Source organism: Diospyros lotus, chromosome 14 (assembly GCF_014633365.1).
Source record: "Diospyros lotus cultivar Yz01 chromosome 14, ASM1463336v1, whole genome shotgun sequence".
NCBI lineage: Eukaryota > Viridiplantae > Streptophyta > Magnoliopsida > Ericales > Ebenaceae > Diospyros > Diospyros lotus.
Window position 1 is genome coordinate 31759631 of NC_068351.1, and position 21829 is coordinate 31781459.

Below are 21829 nucleotides of genomic sequence, written 5' to 3' on the forward strand. Positions count from 1 at the left end.
ATTTATAGCAGAATCTGGACAGCAACCATAAAAGTGATTATGTTCACAACAAAATAGTTTTGAGTTAGGAAAAGGGCAAAAAACTGATGTTCCTATAAATTAACAACACCAATTCAAGCAAAACAAAAAAGGAGAGGGAGAGGAAGAGTCTGTCTACAAAATGACTACTTCTAAGCCCATAATATGGGACCTTGGCAAGAATAGCCAGTACAGAATGTGAGATAAAGGGAATTCTGGTAAAAGGAATTTTGTAATTAGGCAATTAGGTAGTATGACACACAATGAGATGACTAAAGAACAATAAAACACAAATCGGCAAATCCCTTTAAGCTCATCAGATGTTGGAAGCACAAAGGAACCATATATCACCAAAGAATGCAGAGAAGACAAGAATACATAGGAAAGAAGCTTCATCTACATGATGCTTATGTTTGTTTTAGCAATTACATAGTTAGCTTCACAGATAATTTTTAAAATGAAGTTACAAGGGAAAAAAGTTAGAAATATCAGTTTGCCATTACAAGTAGACAGTGAGAGCAAAGCACTCTATACAAATGAAAATCAGATAAGGAAAGTTTTTACCTGGACCAAGTTTCTAAAGAATAATATTTTTGTATCAATAACAGAGTTATATTAGGATTGCCAAGGTACAAGAAAAAACATAACCCAAGAAAAACCAAATCTAAACATCAAGCATATGATCAAATTTAGCAAATGAAAATAATACAAGCTTTAAAATGGTTAGATATTCTCTCATAACCACATAGGGATAAGGCAAAGTCAAAATTATATAAGGAGATGAAGTAGTTTAATCAAAAAACATGGCAACCATGATGATATAACAAAGTTCCATCATGTTCATTGATACAGATAAGAGAATAAGATTATTACCATGGGAACTACAATGTCTTCCTTCCCTGTGCTCCTCAAAAATGTGTATGACAACAACCCAATGCACTGAGTAGGCCTAAACAAAAACATTTGAACAATCATTTGACAAAAGATGAGAACAGAAGCCTAAAATAATATCAAGCATCCCAACAAATATCACAACTAAGAATTGAAGAGTTTAAGTAATGTAGTCAGCAATCCTTTTCTCAAAGCCTTAAACACAAAGATAACATCAACCATCTTATTTTTTCAGTACGACTAATGAGATGGCACTGTGATAAGCTTTAAGTACAAAGGTAAATCCAGAATCAGGTTCTTGATATGCATAGCTTGGAAAAGTTACAAATGTACAAATCTTGTAGTAGCAGGTTCTTTTCAAATGTATGAATGGTTTGAAAAGGAGGTTCTGAATAATGTGTCCCATATGTTCGTCATGGACCATTTAACAGACCTATACCCATACAAGTAGTAGTGGACTATAGCAAAAGCAGGGAGGGGGGCTAGTAGGCTTTTGAATAGTGTTATCTTCCCACCTACGATGGGATAAGACGTTACGTATTGTGGACCAATCAAGAAAAACATTGAGCTCAAGTCACATCTAAGTTTGGTTCAAAATCATTGTCTGACACATATCATCGTCATTGGACACTCTTGGATGTGTGCCAGACACACCAAGTACCATGAAATTTTTTATCATTATGTTCATTTTTGGATGCATCTAGGATCTTGATGGGCATGCAAATCCATGGGTTGGACACATGATAAACATACCTAAAGAATGGCAAGTTATTTACTAGAGTTTTTGCATATTGAGCAATGTTTATATTATTATAGCTATTAAGGATGAAATATCTGTCATGTTGGATTAGTAGCAACTTTCAATAATTTCTATATTATAAAATGAATGGTATGACTAGGATTACTGGTACTTAATATTTTCAGTACTTTATGGTTATTATGTTCATGAACAATACAAATAAAAAATACAAAAAATAATCCTTAGCATATGCGTATCCCTTTTTTTTTTCCTTCCAAATTGTAGCATCCCTTATCTGTTTTCCTGTTTGTTTCTGTACCCATATCCATAATGGTGCTTCTTAGCCCAGTCAGATCAATTCTATCAACATGTTTTTACTTTAGACCAAGAAGTTGATAAACCAACTTCATGCAGCCAAGCAATTTCACCAAGAGGACCCACAGTTGGCCAGTTTGCTGTCACAAGGTAAGTCCCATCAGGAACACCAAAACATGCCAGATTGCAAAAGCAACATAAGGATTAGAACATATGTTAGGCTGTCTATGCAAGAGGGCAAGAGGTACTTAAAATGGTCAATCACATCCAACAAAGTACAGTAACCACAGCATAGAGAAGGTTAACGTTGTAGTCCTAGTGCCACCACGACAATGAAGTATAAAAAAATGAGAAGAAGCAAATTCCTGAGGAAATAGATCATGACCATTTACCCAACCGTGACGATTTGTCAATGGTAGGGCCACTTCTACAAGTTTCTTTAAAATTTAAAACTATTAATAAAAAAAAAAAAAATTACCTCCAACCAAACTTATTCCAAGAATAAAACTCTCTATAACAACACACCTATCCCCTCTTCCAACACAACAGAACAATTTCAAATTTTAGTCAAAAGAGGAAAACTGCAAAGGTAGTTTTTATACATAAACCTCCAAGCAGTTTATGCATATGATCAGTTCAGGCACTTCTAGCAGAAGTTTAAAACCTGTAGGGCAGTTTATATATTAAATGCATAAACCGCACAATGCCTAGTGCATAAGCCCCATTGTAGGATTTATGCTTTTATTGCATAAATTGCATAAAGCGTCACATATGCATTGTGCATAAACCACAAAATGCATAGTGCATAAACTGCATAGTGTGTAAACAAGCTGCTTATGCATTAAATACAAAAACCGTCTTTGCAGTTTATTCAAAAATGTTAAAACCATATTAGTGGTTTCTTTTGAACAAAATCTCAGATTTTCCACTCCTTTGAACTAGGGAATGAGTTTGATGTGACAGACAGTTTTATTCTGGAAGTAAGTTTCCTTTGAGTTTAAATTCATAAAAATCTTTTATAAAGAGTTTCAAAGTTTGAAAAAACTCCCATTTCTATAGATATAAACAGCACAAGAATAAATGTTCTGTACATTCTGAAGTAGTGATGATGATGCCATGGTAGACATGATGAAAGATTTTTTTTCCCTGCATTCTGTTCTTTTGCTAGTGAAACTGAGGCAGAGATCTTCAATTTTCCAAGCAACAAACAACTATGTCCAACCCGAGATCCAGAGCAAGATGATGCCAATATATACATATATATATATATATATATATGAAAGAAACCTCATAAAATGAAATCCAACAAAATACTGACCTCTTTCCATTTTTTCCACAGCAGCGGGAGAACACAATAACATCAGCCCCAAGCCTCATGGTACTCGTCTTAAAACCATTTCCATCTAACAGATGAGCATAGGTAAAACAAAATTTATATAAAGCATAAAAAAAAGAAAGTTAACCGTATGTATCAAACATGTCTTTTTCAAGAGATTGGATGCTTACATTTTCCAATAGTATCTGCCATTTTGCTTTTCACAGAATAACCGAGGGACATGCAATGGCGTATCTTATCTGGATCCATACCACCACCATCATCTGCAAAATACAGCCAATAAGCATGATGCAACAAAGGATTATATAGCATCCAATCACAATACCCCCAAACACACACATACAACCAGAGATATTCACATAAATATAGCATCTTAAAAGATACATACCATGAAGCCACAGCCGTAGATAAAGTCACAGAATATGTTGCAAAATGTGAATAATTAATATAGAAGAGAAAAGTACAAAGCACCATATAGGAAGTTCTCAAATTATCCATACAATTCCCACAAGCTCCAAATATTTGAATTAGGACGGTAACATCGTGATGAATTGCATAAACATTTTATGACTCAAAAGGAGTATCCTTGAAATGCAGACCAAGATATACTGGATTGCATTTTAAAATTGAAAGTAAAAAAATTCCAGTGAAGAGAACCAAGAGCACTATAGTGAAGGAAAACAGTACCTATCTATAAAAACAAATGACTTATTCAAAAATGTGAAAATTATATAGGGATCAAGCTAATGAGCCACATTGTGAAACTTTGGGAGATGGTGATTTAAGTACAGTCAAGGGGAGAAACAAAGTGTCTTAAAATCATTTTGGTTTCATGCTTGATAGATCCACCATGGAAGCTATATATAAATGCTGAGATTCCTAATGAAAAGATATAGAGGAAAAAAAAAAACAAGGATTTACACATAGTGTATACAGACTTAAAAAAAGCTTACGACAGTCCCTAGAAAAGTCTTATGGAAGGCTTTCAAAAAGAAGGACATTCAAATTACTTACATATAGGTTACTAAAAGCATGTATCATGGAGTAGAAACAGATGTTAAAACATGTAGAAGATATACTGAATATTTTCCAATTACGATTGGATAACATCAAGAATCTGCATTGGGCTCTTCTCTCTCTCCTGTAAATATAGATGAATGCTCTAAACACATCCAAGCAGAGGTGCGTTAGTGTATGCTATTTCTAGATGATATTGTCTTAATGGACAAGACAAAAGTAGGCATGGATATTAAGCCCGATATACGAAACGAAACTTTAGAACATAAAGGTTTAAAGTTGATCAGCTTGAAAAACTAATTTAATCTTAATAAAAATATAAAAGTGGATGATATTATTGTAAGACTTGAAGATCAAGTTATTCCCAGAAAAGGTTGATTTAAATATCTTGGATCAATTGTCCAAAAAGATTTGAGAGATTATTGAGAATGTTACCCATAGAATTAAGATAGGATGATAAATGGTAAATGATCAAGTACGTTCTACATGTTATATAATAGTAAAATAACATTACAGCTAAAAAATTATCAAATGATGATTAAATCAACTCTGTCGTATGGTACAAAATGCCAAATAGTAGAACAACAACACATCAAAAATACGAGTATAATGGAGTTAAAAAGGTTATCATGGATGTGCAACCATGCAAAAAAAAAAAAAAATGGAACTAAAATTAAAGTTAAATGTCATAAGGTCAAAGTGGCTTCTAAGGAAGGTAAGATGCGTCAACATGATTAAAATGATTTGATCATGTGAGAAGATGGCCAATAAATGCTCCTATGTGAAGAGTGAAAGAAATTTGAAAGAAGGATTTATCAAATGAGGTAGAGAAAGACCAAGAAGAACTTGATAGAAAACCCTTAGGCATGACATGCATTATAATGGACACAAATAGAGATGATTGACAAGTTAGAATCCATCTATCCTTCCCCACCTAATGGGATTATGGCTTGATATCTTCTTCTTCTTGTTGTAAGTTACAATGATTAATGTCTCAAACCTTCCTCTCGTCCTTCTTCATTTCCTTCAATTTCTCGCTTTCTTTTACTTTTATGTAACCCATTTGAATAATCCATGTCTTCCCTCAAAAATTCTACAATTACTGTACATTGAAGGGTTAAAATCCAGTGAATCAACTGTCATGGTTTGCCAAGCAGCAAGAGAAATCCACTTTATTATTGCGGATCTGAACCCACTACAAGACCTTAAAGCCCCCACTGTTTTAGAAACCTTCCTACCACATTGTCCTTGTGTAGGTTTGACCCAAACTCATCTTGTAATATGTTTACCAATCAAGGGAAGGGCCTTGGGGAAGAGGGGGAAGGGGGCAACGTAACAAAGAGATGACAAATTCAGCATACCTTCTATCAGCAACATTCTGCTATCATCTTTCTTATTTATGAGCATGTCTATGTTCACAAGTGTAGCCCCACTGCAAACCTGATATTAGAGCAAAGACTAGGCATATATCTCCAGAGAGAGGGGAAAAAAAATAGAGTTTCTTAGTTAAGAGAGAATAAATTAGGGATACCTCATCCAATGCGTTGTCCAAAAGCTCTGCAAAAGCTGTAGAAGAATAATATTAGAGCATTAGGATCTGAATAGACATTAAGCAACAAGGATGCACATATAAACTCGAAGGTATTGTAAACAGGAATAGCAGGTTTACCGCCAAGAACCCATTTGTGAACTGTTGCATTGGAATGCAGGAATTTAGGATGAACCCTGACATGATCCATGCCACCTGCAGAGAGAAAAGAACAGTGAAAATATTTCATGTAGCCCATTAAGTATCATTAATGATTGTTAGAGAGAACAAATGATTGTTTCCCAAATGCTGAAAGATTACAAGTCAATTTTTAGTAGAAAGCATGCAATTGTGATGACCAATAATCTTATATGGGTCAAGTGGCATCAAAACATGGACGCCAGTAATTATCATCATCTCAACTTGTTTCTTCGTGTCTCTGTTTCCTTTTTATTTTGTTTTCACTAAGTAAAGGTAACTGAAGAAAGAGGTACCACATGGTTACCTCATATGCGCATCAAAAAGTTTAGAACGACACCACATGCCATCCGTGGATCATTTGCAAAAAATATCAGGGAAATTTAAATTGATTCACAGGTGAATCAATACTGCCTGACTGCTAATAGATCAACTATCCAACAGGATATGACCCTGCTTTTCAACTTAAAACCATGTTTTCCAAACAATGAAAAGTCACCAGTCATACTTTTATCAAATGGACGCCATCAAAGCATGCAGAATCAAAAGCAAAAACATCCTTTTTCTCCTGCCAAGTAAGGAGCTCTTCCCGCTGTAACACACACAACACTCCAAACTAACCGCAACAAGGCATCAAAAGATGAATGACCAAAAGCTATCCTGCTTGGCAGTGTCGTATCACACAATACCGATCAAAGCTATCCTGCAGGTGCTGAAAGGCTCCTTCTTCAAGAGCAATCAAATATAAGATAACCATAATGTTTACCTCTAATTATCAGTCACCTAGCTTTTACTACATTTTCATTCCCATTCCAGATTTTGCTTATATGATCCCCAGGTCCATCTGGCAAAAAGAGCTAAGCCCGTAACAGATTCTGGTAAGAAGCAAAACCATTCCCCAAAATATAATCCACTACTTTATTACCTACCAATTTGGAGACTCGACCTTTACCATTTCCGAAACTTAGAATAATCACCAAAGGTTTTACCAATCCAAATAAGGCAATAGAACCTAATCAAGGCACATCACTAATTAATTACGCACTAAATTCCCTAAAACCACAGCCTATCTAAAAGCAACTCCAAAGACATCACGTTCACCGTCATACATTACAAGAAGCCCTCGCAATAAGGAAAACAAGCATCAAATATTGATTCTCACGACAATACTGCTCCTAAGAATCACCAACAAAAATTAATCCAAAGATGCACAAATACCTGAAGTTGTATTGTGATCAGCAACAGTCACGATAGCATAGTCACCGGCCATCCAAAACTGCTTACAACACTTGCCTCCCACACTCACAATTGGACTCTGGTTTGCACTAGCAACAATTGGACTCGGTGCAGATGCCATTGGCAACAGCAACGCCAACGACCCAGACTTCCACGGTAGAGGATCCAAGAACCCTACCGGCAAAGCTGCACCTAAACCCTCTAACCTCTTCTTCTTCAATGAACCTCCCCGGACACCTCCAGATCTCTTTCCCTTGGTTTCAAGAACACCATCTCCCTTATGATCGTCATCGGATGACGACATCGACAAAGAGTTTTCAGAATCGGAGTCGCTACTAGTGAGGTCGATCACAAAGACCGGGTTGGGACGAGGCCTTGACTGCCTGGAACTCTCGACAACCACTTTCCCTTTAACTCTATCCATGGTATTCAATTACAAGCTCAGACTAGCTTTCTACTTCTAAATGCAAGAAATTTGAAAGAAGTTTCCTCGAATGAAAAGATGCATGAACCAAGGGTACACACCGCTTCACGCTTATCGAGTTGGTGTAAAGAAGACTACCAATGGTCACGTGGCGTGCACAGCTAAAGCAACTTGATGACTCAACACGCATATATATATATATATATGTAATGTAGTTTCAATATTGCCATGAAATTTCTATTTTCGTGAAAATTACTTTGGTGTGAAGATAATAAAGTTACCAACAATCACGTGGTGTTTCCAAAGCAACACGACTAATCGACAAATGCATATGTATAGTGTCAATTTGGCATTATTGTGAAATTTCTATTATTTTTGTAAAATAAAAAAAATGTTAAAAGTATATTTCAAAAATGAGGTGTACAAGGACATGTATACAGACATCCTATTCTAATGTAAGGAAACAATGTATTCTAAAGTTATACATAAAATACATACCAATCATCTAAGAATATATAGTTACTTAATATAAAGATCATAATTAAATATCATGATCCTATTAACACTCTCCCTCAAGCTAAAGTATAAATGTTGATCATGCCAAACTTGGTGGATAAGTAGCTCACACAAGGACGCCTAAGCGACACAATGAACAAGAACAAGCCAGCTAACTGATCGTTAGAACCCAAAAATGATGTGACAAAATATAAAAGAGATCAACTTCTCCCTAACAAAATAACAATCAATCTCGATATGTTTCGTTCTCTCATGGAATACGAGATTAGAAGCAATTGTACATTGCAACTTGATTGTCACAAACCAACTTCATAGAGTTAGTCTAAATGACTCCTAACTCCTCAACCATTTAAAAATCTAAATGACTCGTAACTCCTCGGCCATTTAAACTCACATGTTGTTAAGGTCATTGCCTTGTATTCAACCTCTACTCTAGACTGGCCTTTTGTAGAAATGGAAAGGAGCTAACTTCCATTTTTGACTAATGGAAATTATTTCTAATCTATATAATTGATACCCCAAATCACCTCCTTTGACTCCTTGATTTATAGAGTATATGTTAGGAATATTATGTATATTCTTCTTTCCTTTTTTTTGTTATTTCCTATTATGTTGTACTCTCCCTCTATAAGAACAAAGAGAAATCAGTGTATTAAAGATATGCAGAAAATAGATAAATTTATTTCTCTATCTCCTTTAGTTTATAGGGTATCAAAGCAGGGATTAAATCCCAATCGTTCACTGTGAAACCCTAAGCAGCCATACCTTCATCTCTCTGCCATTGCCCAAACACCGGCCACTGCCTCACCATCAGTCGCCATCAATACCTCAGATATGGCCATCGTCCATCCTTAGACCGCGTTGCCCAACATTAGCCACCACTGACATCATCCAAACCCGCCCCAGCCATCGTCCATCCTTAGGCCACATCACCCAACACCGTCCGCCGCCAACATCATCCAAATCCGCCCAACATTGATTGTTGTTGATCCTCAACCGCAGATTCAAAGTCACCCTTAGGTCGCTGCCGCCAATCCTCAATTGCTGACGTTGCTCTGGCCCGGCGTCGTTGGCTGCCAGATCCTTGCTTGTTGACACACATAGATTTGGTCTTTGTTCAATCTTTAGTCAATACCCAAATCTGGTTGCCATCAATCATAGTCGTCTTTTCCAGATTCGGTTGTCATCTACCATCTAACGTCGGCCGACCACTGTAACAAAGCCGTTTGACGCCAGCCATCGGTACGGCGTCAGACTTGTGACCTACGTCGGTGTTGTCCTTACTACCACTTCAACCACCGTGTCTGACGTTCTACTGCCACTCCAGGCCATTAGCCACAAGCAAATCCTATTTAGTTCCGAGTCCCTAAAGTCTCCTTCAACTCACACCTAGTACAAATTACTACTGTTTGTCTTAATGGTACTAATTTTCTGCGTTGGTCCCAATTTGCCCGTATGTACATTTGAGGACGAGGAGAGATTGGTTACTTGACTGGTGCTACACCGGCTCTTGACAGTATGAAATTTGGGATGCCGAGAATTCGATGGTGATGACGTGGCTTGTGAACTCCATGGAGGAAGAGATTAGCTCGAACTACATGTGTTTCTCTATAACAAAGGAACTGTGGGATGAGGTTACTGCTATGTACTCTAATTTGGGCAATCAATCCCAAATCTACGAGCTCAACTTGAAGTTCGATGAGATTCGACAAGGCAGCAACACCATCACCACATACTTCAATTCCTTGAAGTGTCTATGGCAGGACCTAGATCTCTTCAACACTTATGAGTGGAAAAGTCCTGATGATTGCAAACATTATCAAAAAATGGTCGATGCTAACCGAGTGTTTAAATTTCGACTCAACATTGAGTTTGATGAGGTCCGAGGAAGGATCATCGAAAGAAATCCCCTTCTGTCACTTAATGAAGCTTTTTCAGAAGTTCAGCGCGAAGAAAGACAAAGACTTATTATGCTTGGCAAGAAGAACAATGGCGCAAGTTGGCTAACCGAGAATATGGCACTTGTTACTGCTGACGCTAATCCCAGTGGACGACATATTTCTGGTGAGCGAAAGGCTGAAGAGAAGCCTAGTGTTTGGTGTGACCGCTGAAACAAACCATGCCATACTCAGAAATCTTGTTGGGTGATTCATGAAAAACCAGCCAACTGAAAGCCGAGATAGAAGCGATCCCAACCCACTGCCAATGAAGCTGAAGTTGGACCATTCACCAAATAGCAAATCAGTCAACTTCTAAGACTGCTAAAACCTAATCTGTTACATGGTACACCCAAGTGTTCATTGGCCTATTCAGGTAGTGACTCGTATATTTCTTGTTCTGGTAGTGAAAAAATAAGAATACCCAATGGTAGTCTTTCACCTATTGTAAGTAAAGATCTCATTACACTCTGATAGTATTGATCTTAAATCAGTACTTTATGTTCCTAAACTTGCCTACAATCTTTTGTCTGTCAGTAAACTCTCAAAGGATTCTAACTGTCGTGTTATTTTCTTTGATTCCTACTGTACCTTTCAGGACCAGAACTCAGGGAAGACGATTGGCAGTGCTAGAGAGAGAAAGGACTCTACTATTTGGATGGAGATGTCGTCAGTCATAAAAAAGCTCACAAATTGAGTGGAACTCATTCGACTTCTGTTTCTATTCAAATAATGCAATGGCATCTTAAGCTAGGCCATCATAGTTTTCCTTACTTAAAACATTTATTTCCTAAGTTGTTTAAAGGAGTGGATCCTTATTTGTTTCAATGTGAGAGTTGTCATTTATCCAAACATCATCGTGTTAAATTTATTTCAAAACCCTACTGCCCTTCAAAACCATTCTATTTGATCCATAGTGATGTTTGGGGACCCTCAATGGTTTCCACTTTATCTGGCAAAAGGTGGTTTATAATTTTAATGATGATCATACTAGACTTTGTTAGATTTACTTACTTGCCAAGAAATTAGACGTATCTAGAATTTTTAAGGATTTCTTTCATATAATTGAAGCCCATTTTAACACAAAAATTTGTATTCTTCGATCAGATAATGGAATCGAATATTTTAATGAATATTTGGGGTTTTTTTTTGTTTTGAAAGAAAAAAGAATTTTACATCAATCCACTTGTCGTGAAACCCCCCAACAAAATGGCATTGTTGAATGCAAAAATAGACATGTATTTGAAATAGCTAGGACTATTATATTTTCCATGTACGTCCCCAAATACCTTTGGGGCGATGCGAATTTAACTGCTTCCTATCTCATAAATCAAATGTCCACTCGTGTTCTTAACTTTGAAACTCCTTTACATTCTTTAAGAAAAGTTTTTCCCATGTGTCGGCTATATTCTGAGTTACCCTTAAAGGTCTTTGAATGCACTTGTTTTGTTTACGTTCCACAAATATTTCATTCCAAATTGGATCCCACAATTGAAAAGTGTGTTTTTCTGAGCTATGCTCTAAATAAAAAATGATACAAGTGCTTTAATCCTATGACCAAAAAAATTCATATAAATATGGATGTGTTTTTTCTAGAGACTAAACCTTATTTTTCCAAAAATCATCTTCAGGGGGAGAATATTGTGGAAGAAGATAATTTTTTGAAACTTCATGTTGAAGGCGATACTTTTTTAAAAATCTATGATCCTTTTCCAACTATGATTGACACTCTACTCCACTCCACTCTAATAAACAATTTGAGGAAACAAATGTTCAAAAAGGTAAGGAACAAGATGTGTTTAGTTCATAGGTACCTAGCGTGATGGGATTGAAACTAGGTGGAAAATTACCACAAATAGATCAAAACAATACAAAATCGGAGCTACAATTTTATACGAGGAGAAGGCAACTCAGATGAATACTATCAATCCAAATATTCCTCTAACAATTGAACAGTCAGTAACTCCGAATGAGGGTATTTCTTCTTCTCAGGGTAACTCTAAACTTACTCCTTCAAATTCTTTCTTATTTGACTTGTACTATTCAAGATACTCTAGATGACCTAGATTGAATGCTCTTGAAAAGAATGGGACTTGGAAAATTGTGAAGCTACTGAGAGGCAAAACAACTGTAGGTTGTAAGTGGGTCTTCACTGTAAAAAGTAAGGCAAATGGGATCATAGAAAGGTACAAGGCAAGACTTGTTGCCAAGAAGTTCACCCAAGCATATGGCATCGACTATCAAGAGACCTTTATTCTGGTGGCAAAGATAAACTCTATTTGAGTCATCCTCTCTCTGTGGCGAATTTTGATTGGCCGCTACACCAACTCAATGTAAAGAATGTCTTCCTAAATAACGATTTGGAGGAAGAAATGTTTATGGACCTCCTACTTGGATTTGAGAAAAACCTTGGTACCAACAAGGTATGCAGTATAAAAAAATCCCTGTATGGTCTGAAACAGTCTCCAAAAGCGTGGTTTCAAAGGTTTGGAAAGGCGATGAAAAGCTACGATTATACTCAGAGCCAAGCCGACCACACAATGTTCCTCAAACACTCTAGAGACAATGAGAGAGCTATTTTAATTGTATATGTAGATGATATAATAATAAAACTGATGATGACAGGAGAGAGATTGAAGAGCTTAAGAGGAAACTAACACATGAGTTTGAGATCAAGGATTTGGGACCCCTAAAGTACTTCCTTGGGATGGAATTTGCAAGATCTAAGGAGGGAAAATTTGTCAACCAACGTAAGTATGTCCTGAATTTACTCAATGAAACAGGAATGCTCGGGTGTAGGATAGCTAAAACTCCCATCAAACCTAACTTGAAGCTACAACCTGTCAAGGCCAAAGATGTGGTAGAAAGGAAGAAATACCAAAGACTTGTGGGCAAACTCATCTATCAATCTCACACTCGACCTGATATAGCATTTGCAATAAGTGTAGTAAGCCAATTTATGCACTCACCAGATTCACGGTATTTTGAAGCTATCTACAGAATTCTAAGGTACCTAAAGGGAACACCTGAAAAAGGTTTACTCTTCAAAAAACAAGGACATCTTCACATAGAGGCTTATACAGACGCAAACTAGGCAGTCAGTGTTCCTAATAGAAGTTCTACATCTGGCTATGTGGGAGGTAATCTAGTCACTTAAAGGAGCAAGAAACAAAACGTGGTAGCCAGAAGTAGTTCCGAAGATGAATTTTGTTCAATAGCCCACGGGATTTGTGAGGTTATGTGGGTAAAGAGATTACTAGAAGACTTAAGGGTCTTTGCTTCCTTACCGACTAAGGTTTACTATGATAATAAAACTGTGATTTCCATTGCCCACAATTCGGTACTCCATGACATGACTAAGCATGTAGAGGTGGAAGAGCACTATATTAAGGAGAAAATTGATAATAAGGTAATCTATATGCCCTCTATTCCAAGACTTATCAAGTTGTTAATGTTCTTACAAAGGGATTACACAAAAATAAGTTTAAAAAATTAGTGAGCAACCTTGTTATGGAAGATATCTTCAAACCAACTTGAGGGAGAGTGTAGAAATGGGAAGGAGCTAACTTACCTTTTTGACTAATGGGAATTATCTCTAATCTATATAATTGATACCCCAAATCACCTCCTTGATTTATAGAATATATGTTAGTTATATTATGTATATTCTTCTTTCCTTTTTTTGTTCTTTCCTATTATGTTATACTCTTCCTCTATAAGAACAAAGATGAATCAATGTATTAAAGATATACAGAAAATAGAAAATAGAAAAATTTATTTCTCCATCTCCTTTAATTTATACCTTTCTTACTTTTCTGTCATGACCCCAAGGAACCCCAAGGATATATTAGTAATACATGTCATGTATTTTCCTTATTAGTTGCATTTTATGTTATTGTTGTTAGCATCTTCAATTATAAGCACATAAATAGGCTTGAGTAGTTAGAGAAAGGGGCTTAATGAATGATTTGAATCTCAATTCCCTCTCTCAATACTCTCCCACGGCTTCTCTCTCTCCCCCTCAATTCTGTTCTGTTCTTCCTTGCCTTCTTCTTTGCTCTATCTTCTTCCAACTCTTATCCAAATTCCTTCCTAGACCCTAGCTAAACCCTAGGGTCATGACAATTGGTATCAGAGCTCCCGTTCCTCGGCGATGACTTTCTTTGTTGCTTCTCGGAATTAGAAGGCGACTTTAATAGCTGAATTCAGCAACATAAGGCCACGGAATTGATTGAGCGGTGACTTGTGTGATTCCATGCAGCAAATTTTGAAGGTTGATTTTTGGAATTTGAAGGCTGTCGTGATCGGAAGCAAAGTTTGGGAATAAGCAGCGATTTCCGACGATCCAAGCTTGAAGTGGACGGTGATTGGGTGGCGAATCCACTGCGGATCTTGATTGGCATTGGTTGTGAGTAGATAGCGACCAGTTGCAAGCCGGAGTTGAACTCAGATTTGGAAGGCGAAGCCGAGCAAAGCAAAGCAAAGCAATTTCCGCTCGGAATTGAAGATGACGCGGGTCAGGAGAGTTCCGACAGTGATCAACAAATTCTGATTGGTTTTTGGCAGCCACAGAAACCAATCAATTCCTTAGAAAGACTACCGCAAAGCAGGATCGTGACAATTTAGCTGCAACAGATCCGATAGTCCTCGGCAAGTCAGTGAGGGTCGGAATTGCAGGTAACACAAGGCGAACGACTCTCGGAACCAGTCTAGGTCACTGCATGTGACCAAGGTGGGAGTAAGGAAGGCTGTCGATTGCGGATCAGTTGCTAGGAGCGAAACAAGGCTAGGCAATTCAGGCAATCCAAAAGCTGAAGATGAAGCAGGTGGTAGCCTCATGGATGGGAACTCGGCTGTATGGATAGCTGCGATTCGATTGTAATTCCGGCAGCTCTTCGCGATGAGACTCGGAATTGTTGAAGGTGCAATCAATCAGCTGCATCTTGGTGGCTACTTGGGAGTAAGCGAATCAGGATAGGGCTGATCGAGGTAGATTTGTGAGGTTCCAATGACGGAATTCTGGTGAAGTTGAAGGCCAAACATAAATTCGATCCTTGATTGTTGAAGTAAGATTGAGGCGAGAAGGAAGCTTAGGTTAGAAGTGGATATTGAGTAATCGCTGCACCTCGGAGTGTGATTCAATTCAGAGAAATTATTAGCTGACTTGATCGAATTAATCGAGCAACTCCTTGGCCGCTGATTCTTGTTTGAGTTAATCAAGCAGATCCAGATCCATATCTCAGTGCATTTCATTGAGGTGGAATTAGGTTGGCCAAACTTGAAGATGCTAAGGTTGCAGATTTGTAAGCGATCGATTATCAATAGGTCTTAGCAATTTATCGAAGCAATTTCAGTGACTGAATTTTTAGTGAATGAATTCCGATGAATTTGGAGGCTGAACATATTCAATCAAGCTTCGAAAGTAATTGCGCAGCAGAAGTTGTGGTTGTAGAGTTGCACAGCGGAAGTGTTGGTTTCAGAAGTTGCGAACAGATTCCCGAAGCTGATTAGAAGAGGTTGTCTCCTGAAATTATCCAAAGCCAGTAAGTTGTTGAAGGGTAATTGATTTGGAGGCCATCAGCAGTAACTAAGGGCTGATTCAAATCTAGCCTTTTGGAATCCAAGGTTGCTGAATTTGAATGGAGGAGGTGGCTGATGGACTATGTGCTGCAACAAGGAAAGGGGAGGTCAGGTGGACTAACTTTGCTAAAGATCTATGTGACCAATTTGGGGAGAAGAACATGATTGATATGATTGAGGAGTTCAACAAGCTTAAGCAGGAAGGATCAATGACTGAATATCAAGAAAGGTTTGAAGTATTAAGGGCATTGATGTGGAGCTTTCAGCTAGCCTTGTCAGAACATTACTTTGTATCAAGATTCATTAATGGTCTTGACAATGCTTTAAGACTCAGTGTGAAAATGTTTTGCCCTACTACGGTGGAACAAGCTGCGAAGAAAGTGAGGCTACAAGAATTGGCACTAAAAGCCATTTGTAGAAAGCATGGACTGCCACCGAAAAGTTATTGTAAGAGCAGCTCGCAAGTTTGTAAAGGACCATATGTAGCTAAAGGAGCTTTAACGGAAAAATCCAAGCTGGAACTACTTAACGACAGTTCTAAGGAAGCTGATACTGAAGTTGTTGAAGGAAAAAATGCAATCGATGAAGACTTAGACCAAAGGAAAGAGCAGGAGGCCGAGGAGTTGCACAATACTGCAGTTGCTGAGAACAACCATGTGGTTCAAAAGATGAGGGAAAAGGAGGCTGCTGCCACACGATTTAGAAGTTCGGATATTAGAGAAGGGATAGTTGACATGGAGGACCAGGAAGTCTCTATTGAAGAAAAGGAAGGAGAAGAGGTTATGAAGAAGGGAGAGGATATGACTACACCAACCTCGGAGTTTGAAGATTACAATGAAAATTTTGTTGAGGGGAACAAAACTCTTTTTGTTTTGTTTATTCCTCTTTCAGTTGGAGAGCTGCAACGTCGAAACAGATTTTAGCCTGCAACAAAGTTGGAATTCCTTTCTATGATTGGAAATGATATGGTTGCAGCTATAACGAATCAATTGGAACCATTCTCAATGGAAATCAGAATGAGGGGGATGGCTGGACTTGCTGTTGCAGCAAATCATAGTACTGATGTTTTGGAAGAAAAAGACACAAAAAGGAAAAAGAAAAGGAAGATACAAGATAAGCATAAGAAAAGGCGAAGAAGAAACCAGATTGCTAAGGTTGGAATCGACTAAGGAATGGGGTCAACAACTATCAATTCTTGGGGACAAGAATTGTTTGAAGGAGTGGGGATTGTCACGACCCCAAGGAACCCCAATGATATATTAGTAATACATGTCATGTAATTTCCTTATTAGTTGCATTTTATGTTGTTGTTGTTAGCATCTTCAATTGTAAGCGTATAAATAGGCTTGAGTAGTTAGAGAAAGGGGCTTAATGAATGATTTGAATCTCAATTCCCTCTCTCAATACTCTCCCACGGCTTCTCTCTCTCCCCCTCAATTCTGTTCTGTTCTTCCTTGCCCTCTTCTTTGCTCTATCTTCTTCCAACTCTTATCCAAATTCCTTCCTAGACCCTAGCTAAACCCTAGGGTCATGACATTTTCCAAGAGACTAAGTTGTCGCCAATAAACATCTAGATACACAAAATCCAAATGTGGATCACCAATGTCACAGTTATGGAATGTGACAATAACAATCCTTCTAATTCAGTGTGTATTGGAAGAGATGGTTGAAGAACTGTGGGAGGAAAGGGAGAGATTGGAAGAGAAGGAGAGAGTGAGAGAAGTTGAGAGAGTAAGGATTGAATTCTTGCTTGATAATCGATAATCTCTTATAGGAAAAGTCTGAGCTTATATAGCTTGTTCTAGAGTGTTACTGTTGTTTTACTTTTGTATACTTAGTTTTGATGATGAAAAATAATATTTTATTTAATCCCTAAGTCATGAATCAAGGTTGTGGTTTTCAACATAAATCAATTTCAATATCAAGTATTACTTTGTGAGAATAAAAACCAAATGAATTTCAAGTATCGAGATTTCAAAGTCATTTTTTCTAAGTTTGGAAGGTTAACACCTTATAAGGAGACGTATATGAAAATGTTTTCTTTTTAGAAAACTAACTCTCAGTATTTCAATAACTAACATTCATCAGTGATAAAATGATTTTTAACGAATTTTTCAAAAAATAGAAAGTGTATATCTTGGAGGTGGTAAAATTGTAAAAACCTAAGTTTGTACTAAAAGCTAAATTCTACTTTCTTATTCTTATGGATTTTGATGTTCTAAATATTTTTATTAAATCCAAATGGATGGTACTTTCTTATTTACATTTATGTATTAAAGTAAATGGAAGGTAAAATATAAATTAAACAAAATGAGGACATTTACTTAAACTAAAGAAATGTAAATATGTTGTGATGTTTTGTATCAATCAAGTGTTCTTCTACATGTTATCAGCTAAGTGTTCTGTTTTTCTAAGTGAATAGTCGACTGTGTGTATATGCTTTGTCAACTATGCCTATGAATAATCGACAATGTGCCTAAAGATAGTCGACTATACCTGAGAATAGTCGACTATGCTTGATGTTCTATCAACTATGTATGGCTTTTATCAACTATATTCTATTTTGTCGACTATGTCTTTTGTTTTGTCGACTATGTATGTGCATGTTATTGCAAAATTTCTTTGTATTTTTTAATCTGTCGATTATGTGGATGTATTTGTCGACTATCAGTAGATTTGGTCGAGCAATAATCGACTATACCTTCTTGTCTGTTGATTATATCTTAGTTTATTTGAAAATATAGTCGACTATCCATTTTCTTCTGTCGACTATCTCTTTTAGTAGAAAGCTTCCAACGGCTAGTTTTTCAAATCCCAACAATCACAAACGGCTAGTTTCGGGCAAAGCTTTTGGGATGCCTTTTTATACAAGTCATGAATGAACTTGAGGAGACTAATGAACAAAAACGAGTTGATATAGAGATTATAAATCAGTTTATTCGAATTTTACAAGAGTCTGTGCTTTCATTATTATATTTTTCTATGCAAGGCTTCGTTCTATCATTGTAAATCTATTCTTAAACCTAGTTTTCATTGTGAGAGAACTTGTAACTAAGAGTGTTAGCTCTTAACTTCTCTCTTTCATTTGTATCGTTGTTATTTTCCTAGTTTGTGTAACTAGAGGGCCCATTTGAGTGGGAGGTTGTAATTCTTAGTCTCAGACTAAAGGACCTACTTAGTTTAAGTAGGGAGTTTTAGTGAATGGTTTGAAAAATCCTTAATGAGGAGCTAAGGTAGTGGATTAGGCTTTGGTTAAGCCGAACCACTATAAATCCTTTGTGTTCTTCTCTTGTACTTGTGTTATTTAGTTCGTTTATCATTGCTAGCATTTCCATCAAAAGAATTTCAAAGTTCTATCAAGTTTTTAAAATAACCAATTCACCCCCCTCTTAGTGTGTGCCGTAGCACTTCTTGATCCAACAGCTGCCATAACAGATCATAACCCTCATAACAAACTATTTTGTCCTATCCTAGCCACCTTTACACCTAGATATTCCTTTTAACTAACTAACAACTGAGAAATAGAATTACAATTAAACAATAAAGAGAAACAGTGAAAATAAATAAATCCATAGCAAAATTGGCCTGGGTCGGCCTCAGTTTCGTGACAATCTATTACTAAGGGATCTTGTCAAATCAACATCTATATATCCCACAATCAGAGTATGGTCATGATCTTAATATAACACATCTAGGCCAAATCACCCTTAAATGTACCAAAGGATAAGGTGTGCAAGGACATGTATAAAGACATCCTATTCAAACGTAAGGAAACAATATATTCTAAAGTTATACATTAAATACATACCAAACATCTAAGAATATATAGTTACTTAATATAAAGATCATAATTAAATATCATGATCCTATTAACGCATTCCCTCAAGCTGAAGTATAAATGTTGATCATGCCAAACTTGGTGGATAAGTAGCTTACACAAGGACCCCTAAGCGGCACAATGAACAAGAATAAGTCAACTAATGATCGTTAGAACCCACAAAAAATGTGACAAAATATAAAAGAGAGCAACTTCTCCCTAACAAAATAACAATCAATCTCAATATGTTTCGTTCTCTCATGGAATAGGAGCAGTGAACTAAAACTCGGCCTAGGCGATGCCGAGGCACTAGGCGGACACTGGCCGCAGCGATTGTGGCCTAATCGGCCCCCTTAGGCGCCAGCCTGGCTAATTGGTACCGGGCGACCGCCTAGCTGCGTCAACCACCTGGGCCGCATGAATCGCCTAATCCATTTTGTATAAATTGATTATTAGGGTTTTTGTTACCCTTACCTCTCTCGTCGATTTCCCCTTCTCTCTTGTGCGCACTGCCACTGACTGTCTATTGCGGAGTTGCCGTCGCCGCTTATCCTTTCTGTCTCAGCCAGTCAGCCTCTCTCGTCGCACGCCGCCACCGTCTATTGCAGTGGCAGAGTCACCGTCACCGCTTTCCATTTCTGTTAGCCTTCCTGTCGCACGCCGTCGCCGTCGCCGCCGCCCGTCGTGAACGGTGGACTCACCGCCAACCTTCACATTTTTGTTAAAATCCCGATTTTACGCTTCGGAGATCCCCAAACGATTCAAATCCCATGTAAAATCTTATTTGGGGTAAAATCCTATAAAATCCCGATTTTAGCTGTACTATTTTACTATTTTACGTTTCAGAGATCCCCAAATGATTTTACGCTCTAAGTATAAATTACAACTTAAATCTAATGGAGAATATTGGAATCATCTTCTAAAGAATTTTAAGCTATATTTTGCCTCTAAATTGCCTATACCAACATGTTAGTTTTGAGTTATATTTTGAAAGCATCATCTTTTGAGTTATAATAAAGAATAATTAGGTTATTAAATAATATTAATTTATTTTTTATAAAATTATGTTATTATAAACATATATTTATAAAAATTAAAGAGTATTTTTAATTGTTTCTAAAATCTTACGATTTTACGATCCGATTTTATAAACCCTTTTTCGATCCCATTTAAAATCCTGATTTTAACTACCTTGGACCTTCATTTCACTCTATTTTCCGATTGTCTCCTTCATCTTTCTCACTCCTCACCCTCTGCCTTTGGTAAGTAGTAATCAAGCAATAGCAACGCAATGCTGTTGCTTGCTATTGCCTCTTTTCTTTTTGTTTTTGTTATTTAATTTATTATTTATGTTAATATTTGATTATTTGTTTTTTGAATATTTATTAATGTTTTAAACATTTTAATATTTGTAACTTGCAAGCAAACAACAAACAAAGCCAACAAGTAACAAGCAGCAAGCTGCCTTTGTTGCTGCTTGCTATTGCAGTGTTGCTGCTTCTTGCTGTTGTTGGCTCATTGGATTTGTTTATTAGCTAGTTGTCTATTTTAATTCAATGTCAATTTACTCAAGAAAAAAAAAAGAAGAAAAAATGAAGTCATGTTAGATGGAATTGGGAGTACGGAAGCATCGTCCGATGCTGCCTTAATTCTTAAAAGGAAATCAAATTATGTCAGATGGGAATATGGAATGTTAATCAGTGAACTAAAACGCAGCCTAGGCGGTGTCGAGGCGCTAGGCGACCGTTGGCCGCCGCGATTATGGCCAAATCGGCCACCTTAGGCGCCGGCCTGGCTAATCGGTACTAGGCGGACGCCTAGCCGCGTGAACCGCCTGGCCGATAATGGCCTAATCGGCCGCCTTGGCCGCGTGAATCGATTTAGTATAAATTTATTAGGATTTTTGTTTCCCCTTACCCGTTACCCCTTCTCTCTCACGCGCATAGCCACCGTCTCTTGCAGTTGCAGAATCACCTCCGGTTCTTGCAGTTGCAAAGTCACCTTTCTCGTGCTCGCACACTGTCATCGATTTCCCCTTCTCTCTCGTGCTCGCACACCAGTTGCAAAGTCTCCTCCAGTAAGCAGTAAGCAAGCAGCAGCACCGATTTCCCCTTCTCTCTCGTGCTCGCACACCAGTTGCAGAGTCGCCTCCGATTTCCCCTTCTCTCTCGTGCTGCTTGCTGTTGCGTGTTGCCTCTTTTGTTTTCTTTTTGTTTTTTTTTTTTTGTTATTTAATTTAGGATTTATGTTAATATTTGATTATTTGTTATTCACTTA

The 21829-nt window shown here is 37.3% G+C and overlaps 1 protein-coding gene across 7 annotated transcripts in view; it reads right to left on the reverse strand.

The window, feature by feature from the left end:
- LOC127790044 (protein MICRORCHIDIA 7-like) overlaps window positions 1-21829 on the reverse strand; it is a 64906-nt gene that overhangs the window by 10264 nt on the left and 32813 nt on the right. For all 7 annotated transcript variants that reach the window (XM_052319295.1, XM_052319294.1, XM_052319293.1 and 4 more), the window contains 6 exons: window positions 5986-6060; window positions 5848-5882; window positions 5678-5756; window positions 3470-3562; window positions 3282-3366; window positions 892-967 (listed from right to left, as the gene is read on the reverse strand). In XM_052319295.1, the coding sequence (XP_052175255.1) occupies window positions 892-967; window positions 3282-3366; window positions 3470-3562; window positions 5678-5756; window positions 5848-5882; window positions 5986-6060 (443 nt within the window). The remainder of the gene's footprint in view (window positions 1-891; window positions 968-3281; window positions 3367-3469; window positions 3563-5677; window positions 5757-5847; window positions 5883-5985; window positions 6061-21829) is intronic.